This window comes from Panthera tigris, chromosome B4 (genome assembly GCF_018350195.1).
Source record: "Panthera tigris isolate Pti1 chromosome B4, P.tigris_Pti1_mat1.1, whole genome shotgun sequence".
Taxonomy (NCBI): domain Eukaryota; kingdom Metazoa; phylum Chordata; class Mammalia; order Carnivora; family Felidae; genus Panthera; species Panthera tigris.
In genome coordinates, this window is record NC_056666.1 from 119,906,197 (window position 1) to 119,915,317 (window position 9,121).

Sequence of the window (9,121 nt, forward strand, 5' to 3'; positions counted from 1 at the left end):
TGTAAGTTTGAAGAGAACAGCCAAGTACCAATGCCCTAGTAAGCACTGGAACTGAGAAGAATCTTAGCCAATGTATTAAGTCAAGATGTTTATACTTCTGGGCTTAAGAACAGTAATTTTTTTTTTATTGATTATTTAAGATGCTACCTATACCTTAATTACAGATTGTCACAAACTTTGACTCTGGAGTTCTCTCTTGTCCAGCAAGACTGCAGACACAGAATTGAATACAAGAGAGGCTAATGTTCGGGAGGAGACAAGAGCCCCGAGAAAGGGTCCTTGCTCCATATTTATTAGGATCAGAAGGCTTACAAACGTGATGGATGTGCAAAAAGAGATAATAAAACAGTGATCATTAACTCAAGTGTGTGAGAGAAAGGGGTTTTCAAAGATATGTGGTATTTGGGATTTCAGTCAATACAAAACAGAATTGCAGCACCGAGCAGACGGCTGTTTACTGCAGGTGCCAGGTGCCATGTCTGTTTACCTTAACTTGTCTAGGGGATAAGACAGATGGAGGATGCTATCTCAGGGTTAACAAGGCATTTATGTGTGTGTGTGTGTGTGTGTGTGTGTGTGTGTGTATGTGTGTGTGTATTTATTTATTTATTTATTTTTGTTTTTACTGATTAGCTCCAGGTAATTTTGCCTTGCTGTGGAGGTCTTTTTTTTTTTATTAAATATAATTTATTGTCAAATTGGTTTCCATACAACACCCAGTGCTCATCCCTACAGGTGCCCTCCTAAATACCCATAACCCACTTTCTCTTCTCCCCCACCCCCCCATCAACCCTCAGTTTGGTCTCAGTATTTAAGAGTCTCTTATGGTTTGCCTCCCTCCCTCTCTCTAACTTTTTTTTTCCCCTTCCCCTCCCCCATGGTCTTCTGTTAAGTTTCTCAGGATCCACATAAGAGTGAAAACATATTGTATGTGTCTTTCTCTGCCTGACTTATTTCAGTTAGCCTAATACCCTCCAGTTCCATCCAGGTTGCTACAAATGGCCAGATTTCATTCTTTCTCACTGCCAAGTAGTATTCCATTGTATATATAAACCACAACTTCTTTATCCATTCATCAGTTGATGGACATTTAGGCTCCTTCCATAATTTGGCTATTGTTGAAAGTGCTGCTATAGGGGCGCCTGGGTGGCGCAGTCGGTTAAGCGTCCGACTTCAGCCAGGTCACGATCTCGCGGTCCGTGAGTTCGAGCCCCGCGTCAGGCTCTGGGCTGATGGCTCGGAGCCTGGAGCCTGTTTCCGATTCTGTGTCTCCCTCTCTCTCTGACCCTCCCCCGTTCATGCTCTGTCTCTCTCTGTCCCAAAAATAAATAAAAAACGTTGAAAAAAAAAAATTTAAAAAAAAAAAAAAAAAAAAAAAAAAAAAAAAGAAAGTGCTGCTATAAACATTGGGGGTACAAGTGCCCCTATGCATCAGCACTCCTGTATCCCTTGGGTAAATTCCTAGCAGTGCTATTGCTGGGTCATAGGGTAGATCTATTTTTAATTTTTTGAGGAATCTCCACCCTATTTTCCAGAGTGGCTGCACCAGTTTGCATGCCCACCAACAGTGCAAGAGGGTTCCCGTTTCTCCACATCCTCTCCAGCATCTATAGTCTCCTGATTTGTTCATTTCAGCCACTCTGACTGGCGTGAGGTGGTGTCTCAGTGTGGTTTTGATTTGTATTTCCCTGATGATGAGTGACGTTGAGCATCTTTTCATGTGTCTGTTGGCCATCTGGATATCTCCTTTAGAAAAGTGTCTATTCATGTCTTCTGCCTATTTCTTCACTGGATTATTTGTTTTTCGGGTGTGGAGTTTGGTGAGTTCTTTATAGATTTTGGATACTAGCCCTTTATCTGATGTGTCATTTGCAAATATCTTTTCCCATTCTGTCAGTTGCCTTTTAGTTTTGTTGGTTGTTTCCTTTGTAGTGCAGAGCTTTTTATCTTCATGAGGTCCCAATAGTTCATGTTTGCTTTTAATTCCCTTGCCTTTGGGGATGTGTCGAGTAAGAGATTGCTGCGACTGAGGTCAAAGAGGTTTTTTCCTGCTTTTTCCTCTAGGGTTTTGATGGTTTCCTGTCCCACACTCAGGTCCATCATCCATTTTGAGTTTATTTTTGTGAATGGTGTAAGAAAGTGGTCTAGTTTCATTCTTCTGCATGTTGCTGTCCAATTCTCCCAGCACCATTTGTTAAAGAGACTGTCTTTTTTCCATTGTATATTCTTTCCTGCTTTGTCAAAGATTAGTTGACCATACATTTGTGAGTCCAATTCTGGGGTCTCTGTTCTATTCCATTGGTCTATGTGTCTGTTTTTGTGCCAATACCATGCTCTCTTGATGATTACAGCTTTGTAGTAGAGGCTAAAGTCTGGGATTGTGATGCCTTCCATTTTGGTTTTCTTCTTCAAGATTACTTTGGCTATTTGGGGTCTTTTGTGGTTCCATATAAATTTTAGGATTGTTTGTTCTAGCCTCGAGAAGAATGCTGGTGCAATTTTGATTGGAATTGCATTGAATGTGTAGATTGCTTTGGGTAGTATTGACATTTTGACAGTATTTATTCTTCCAATCCATGAGCATGGAATGTTTTTCCATTTCTTTGTATCTTCTTCAATTTCCTTCATAAGCTTTCTATAGTTTTCAGCATACAGATCTTTTACATGTTTGGTTAGGTTTTATTCCTAGGTATTTTATGCTTCTTGGTGCAATTGTGAATGGGATCAGTTTCTTTATTTCTCTTTCTGTTGCTTCATTATTGGTGTATAAAAATGCAACCGATTTCTATACATTAATTTTGTACCCTGCCACTTTGCTGAATTCATGTATCAGTTCTAGCAGACTTTTGGTGGAGCCTTTCAGGTTTTCCATGTAGAATATCATGTTGTCTGTGAAAAGTGAAAGTTTGACTTCGTCTTTGCTAATTTTGATGCCTTTGATTTCATTTGTCTGTTTAGACAAACCAATAACCAGGGTAACCAGCCTAGAGGAGGGAAGAGATAAGGAGGAAAAATGGCGGGGAGAATATATCTGTATATCCAGAATTGACCTGGAATTAATCCAGGCAATGCTGCAGCACTGGTCTAGAGGAGCTGTCCATCTGGTTAAACAGGGTCTGTCTTGCTCCAGTAGATACACAGTTACCCAGTGTGGAGGGGCATGGCTTGGTTTGGTGTAGTCTGGTCCTGCCTCCACTGTGGGGCCCTCGGATGATCCCTGAAGCCCTGCCTTGGTGGTGGTGGGGGGGGGAATGGCGATCCCCCAGTCTCTTCTCCATGGACCCGGTAGACTCCGTTTGAGTCATCCTCACTGTGCCATGGGCCCAGACGGGGCTGTCCTTCTCGCTCTACCAACTCCCCTGACCCTGGACTTGGCTGGGAATCAAAGACCCACTCCATGCGCTCTGACACTGGGGAAGCGCCTCTCTGTGTGGCACAATATGTGGTCTTAGTTGGCTTTGTCTGTGCCGCAGCACTTCAGGGAGGGTTGCCTTCTACTGCGGACTGCCCCGCCAACCTCGCTGGGCCCTGGGGGTGGTGGATGCAGGCAGGCTTTGCCTTTTCCCACAGTGCTCCTGAGAGGGGGCCACTTTCTCCTACTGCAGACTGCTCCCCTGATCTACCCCCAAACCCAGGGCTGGCTCCCCTCTTCCCCAGGTGCACAAACAAGGAGCCAGCCGCAGTCTGAAGAAAACCCTGCAGTTAGAGATAGGATCCCTCCTCAGTCCCAGTCCGAGGTTTTTCTCTTGTCCAGATACAGTCCTACACTTCCCCAGCTGCTCTTTCTCTGCCTTTTGTCTCTCCGCAGAAGGGGATCCCTCCCCTCCATGTCTATGTGGCCTGTTTTATCTTCCCCAATTCACAATCACCCACCTATTGTTTCTCAAGTTGTCCCATTTTCTTCCTGGTAGATTCAGTCTCTTTTCCTCCCAGACTGTTGGGGTTCAAAGTCCTTTGGCTTCAGAACTTCTTTGTTTGAGAGATGCGGGATCCCCCTACTTCTCCGCCATGTTGGGCCAGTGGGGAGGAGGTCTTTTTTGCCCTCTTCACCTGTTTACCTATTCTAGGAAGCTTTAGTCCTGTGGAAGCAGATTTCTGCTCTACTCTTTGTTCTACACTGGGCCGCTTTTGCCCTGTGGCCACTTTCTGCTCTAAGCCTTGTTAACCCATTGGTGCAAGCTCAGGGAATTCTTAAGCCTATTCCCCACAATAGATATTAATATTAAAAAGATTAACCATACCCCATCCAGAAATGGTGAAGTTGGGAGATTCTTTGGGCGATTCAAGAACATTATGATTTATTGTTGGACAGGAGTGACTAAAATAAAGGCATTGCTGAAATCAAGGACACACAAATCACTGATTAAGTTATATATTGAGGATTTTGTTAACTGACCTTCTTTGCAATGACCTGCCTTTGATTGGACAAATAAAATATAGACATTATTTGTGCATAATATTAACATGTGCATGTATATATGTTTGTAGTTTCTCACTTTTTAGTCACTCAAAAATTTAACTATGCCTCTGTAATTTTTCATCTTTCCCCCATAGGTATCTCTGATGAGTATATAACACCTATGTTTAGTTTTTATAAAAGTGTTGCAGAATTGAAAATGACTCAAGAAGAGTATGCTCTGCTTACAGCAATTGTTATCCTCTCTCCAGGTAATTTTATTGTTATGTTTTTATCTTTATGCTATTTGTTTATTCTCCTCCCTCTCCAGTATAATAGCAATAAAATTTCTTAAAGAAAAGTGTAGAAGACACAGAGGCATAAAGAAAAAATAAAATGGCCTGTAATTCCACTACTCAAATGGAATCATTGTTAATATTTCAGTGTAGTTCTTGCCAGCCTTTCTTGTAAACATTAAAGTCTTTCACTGAATAATTGAGTTTGGAGCACCTACTATGTACTAAACATGGTTCCAGACAATGGAGGATACAGCAGTAAAGAAACAGGCCAAATATAGCTACATAGAGCTTGCATCCTAGTAGGATGAGAAAGACAATAAATGAAGAAACAAAAATAACTTTCAGGAGGTGGTAATGGTAAAACAACTATAAAGATGAGGATATAAGGAAGGAAAGTGGCAGCAGAATGTTATAATTGGTGGGCAGGAAAGGCTTTTCTAAGGGATTGAAATTTGAACAGGGAAGTAAAGGAAATTACATCCTTTTTAAACTTACTTTTTTTAAAGTTTATGTATGTATGTAGGTATGTGTGTATGTATGTATTTATTTATTGAGAGAAAGAGAGAGAAAGTACAAGGAGGAGAGCGACGGAGAGAGAAAAATCCCAAGCAGGCTCTGCACTATCAGAGTGGAGATGGAATGACATGGGGCTCAATTTCATGAACTGTGAGATCATGACCTGAGCCAAGATCAAGAGTTGGACGCTTAGCTGACTGAGCCACTCAGGTGCCCCTACATCTTTTTTAACATAATATAGAGCATAGTATCTTTTCTTTAAAGTTTATTTTCCCATGTCATTAAAAAATTATATTGGTAAAACTTTGTTGAAATATATGTATCCATCATATTTATCATATTAATGTACAATCACTTACTTAATTGTTACCATGTTTGGGTATTCAGGATGTTTCCAATATTTCAATATTAGCCTTAAACCATTTTTATATATAATATTGAGGCAGAAACTAGTTGTTACTTAATTTTTTTTTACCATAAAACTTATAATTAAAAAAGTTTTTGGCCATATATACTAAAGCTACACACACACACACACACACACACACACACACACACACACATGCACCCTATGACCTAGCAATTCTGCTACTTAGAATACACCCACTAGAAATGATGCTTATATCTACCATATGGGTTACCTTTGGGGGCATGGATTAAAAGGAGAATTTAGAGAGGCTTCTGTGGTGGGCCAGTAGATGTTCTATATCTTGATCTAGTTGTGATTACATGAATATATACGTGTGTGTGTGTGAAAATTCATCAAGTTGAATATGTTATTTGTACATTTAGAAGTGCACATTTGTAATTTACGTTGCAAGAAAGTTACCATTGCTATTATTATGCCAAATGAATACTTTTCCACTTTTTTATTTTGTCGTCTTATTTTAAACTTCAAAACAGACAGACAATACATAAAGGACAGAGAGGCAGTAGAGAAGCTTCAGGAACCACTGCTTGATGTGCTACAAAAGCTGTGCAAGATTTATCAGCCTGAAAATCCCCAACACTTTGCCTGTCTCCTGGGTCGACTGACTGAGTTGCGGACATTCAATCATCACCATGCCGAGATGCTGATGTCTTGGAGAGTAAATGACCACAAATTCACCCCACTTCTCTGTGAAATCTGGGATGTGCAGTGATGAGCATTGCAGGATCAACAGCATCTAGTGATTTATTTTCCTTATAATATAAATCTGATGTATAACTTTCTTTTATTTCATTTGTACCTGGTTTCACACAAGAATTTTGATGAATATTTATGCAGTAATTATGTAACTTCTACCATTGTAAATATGAAGCTAGATAGGATTACTTTCTTTACATTGTATTTTACATGGCTTCAGGGATTCTTTCACTCTAAGTGGCATGCCCTGTTTGCCTAATCAAACTGATCATTCTTCACTTCTATCTTTTGAAATAGGGAAAATTTCATTTTGCTCTTTATCTTACCTTGTTGCATATATTTTATAAAAGAGTTGTGTTCAATTTTGGCAATAAACTGAGCATAATGGCAACAGGCTTTTCTTCCAGGCAAAATTTGAAAAATACAAACTCATTTCTTTAAATGGTCAATGACATCATATGGGGCCCCGGGGTGGGGTGATGGATAAACTCTCACAGCACAAATGGTGTTCTAATCCTTGAAGAAGCCCTGGTGAATATTCATTTATTTGTAATAGCCCTCAGATTATTTCATTTGAAGTTCAAAGAGATAGCACACAGAAAAGTTAATGATTCTCACATGAAGTATTCCCTCAAGCAAACCCTTTCCACAATTAGGGACTTGAAGCAGTATTTACAAATCCAGAGTATGCAGATAACTCCAGTGATGGAATATTCCCTTTTCTCTCTTAAAAGTACTCACTATTGGCTTCAGTGCGTATAATCAATCTTTTTTTTTTTTTTTTTTTTTTTTGGTTTGTTTTGTTTTGCTTTTGGAAAACACTCCTACAGCTGGGTGCACAGCTGTTGTATGCTTCCCCCAGAGCAGGAATTCCTTCATTTCCTTCATTCATTGTTATACTGTTGCATTCTTCTCCCCATTATCCTTTGGTGAACACAATAAAACACCTTCCGTAAGTAATGGGCTTATATCTCCCTTTCTCCTGAAGTCAGTCAAAATGAAGCTTTGCTTAGCATGCAAAAGGTTTTTTGTATTCAAATATTAGAGCAACCCTGAAGTCCTAAGCATAGTGGAAAGAGGAATGGGTTGGGGCTAGTACTAGTTGGATTCCACTTGCTGCAACAAGACTTGAATCCCCATTAAGTAAAGATCCCTACAGGGACAAAGTAACTTCCAGGAGGGGTTTATAAAGAAGTGCAGAGGCAAGTTTTATGGGCTCACTGGGCAAGTCTTATGGAGGTGGGATTTCCCTTGGGCTTGGAAAGATAGCCAGGACTTCCATGGATCAGGGTGAAAGGGAGGAGGATTAAAGTGGAAGGGGTGGCAGGAACAAAAGCAAAGGGTAGGGAGTTGTGCAGATGTTAAAAAGCACAAGTAATCTGGGGAGAGATCTAGAGTGCACAACCCTTCTTGAGCCTCGGTTTCCCCATTGTGAAATGAAGATACCAGCCCCTACCATCTCAAGGGATTTAGTTCCTGAATGAAAAGCAAGTGGGAAGTTGCAGGCTCACCAAGGAAGAGGGCTGGTAGAGAAAGGATACTTAAGACAGAGAAGTAAATTTCTGAATGCGTGAAAGATGAGATCTAGTTTAGGAAAGGAGAGTGGTTTGGTGTTTCTAGATCACAAGGCATCTGTACGGAAGGTGGTGAGAAATGAGCTGGAAGGAAGAGAGCTAAGAGTTTCTCCTGTAAGTGTGGATTTATTCACGTAGTTAAGACCTTGTAATGGCAAATAATAATGCTTGTCATGTAGAAAACTAATTGTGATACAATAAGAAATACATATTGGCGCTTAGTCCCTGGTTCCTGACACAGAGCTTCTAACACCATTGAAATTTCCTAATAGGGGTGAAAGGAGCATCTTTTGTTATTCATAACAAGCCCCTTTCAACCACACCTGAGTTTATGCTAATAAGGTGATGGGGGGGGGGTGCGGAATCTAGGTGCTTCAGAAGGGGAGATGTTTGCTAGAGGAACCAACCTTGTGATTAGAGAGCTGGATCTTTCAACCCCATCCCGATACTCTGAAGTGGGGAGAGGTCAATTACCAGTGGCCAGGGATTTAATCAATCATGCCTGTGTAATGGATGTTCCATAAATATCCCTAAATGATGGGTTTGGAGATTGGGTTGGTGCACACATCAAGGTGCTGGGGTACAGGGTGTTGGAGAGAGCATGGAAACACCATGTTCTCTCCCCCACCCCCATACCCAACCCTGTGCCTCTTCCATTTGGCCATTATTGAGTTGTACCCTTTATAAGAAACCAGTAATAGTAAATAAACTGTTTCCAGAGTTCTGTGAGCCATACTAGCAAATTCTCAAAATTGAAGAGGGAGTTCATCAGTGAAGATCTTATTTACAAATAAGTTCGCATTCTGAGGTTCCAGATGGACATGAATTTGGGCGTGGGGGCACACTATTCCACCCACTACATAGACAGAACATTTTAGTATTAATCACAACTGTTGTTATTGTAACATTTTATATCATTGAATTACTTATATATATTTATAATAATATACATTTCTTTAAGATAAGCTTAATGTTGTTTTTAATGTAGTTGGTTCTCAATAGACTATCTGTTGAATGAGTAGTTTAATTGATTGTGAATAAATCAAGACTTCTATTGCCCCCAAATTTTATCCAGTACTTCACATGAGACATAATCCATAGATTGACACCCAAAAATATCAAGACATTAAATGCAACAGCAGCTGCCACAAAATGCAGAAAAAAACAACTAATCAATCAAAAGAAAACAAAACAAAACAAAAAAAGCAAC

General features: G+C 40.2%; 1 protein-coding gene across 1 annotated transcript in view; it reads left to right on the forward strand.

Moving 5' to 3' along the window:
* The window catches only part of NR1H4 (nuclear receptor subfamily 1 group H member 4), a 74,084-nt gene extending 67,236 nt beyond the window's left edge, over nt 1–6,848 (forward strand). The window contains exons 9-10 of the mRNA XM_015539103.2: nt 4,555–4,668; nt 6,115–6,848. Of these exons, the coding sequence (XP_015394589.1) occupies nt 4,555–4,668; nt 6,115–6,353 (353 nt within the window). The 3' untranslated portion in view covers nt 6,354–6,848. The remainder of the gene's footprint in view (nt 1–4,554; nt 4,669–6,114) is intronic.
* Nucleotides 6,849–9,121: the final 2,273 nt, after the last annotated feature.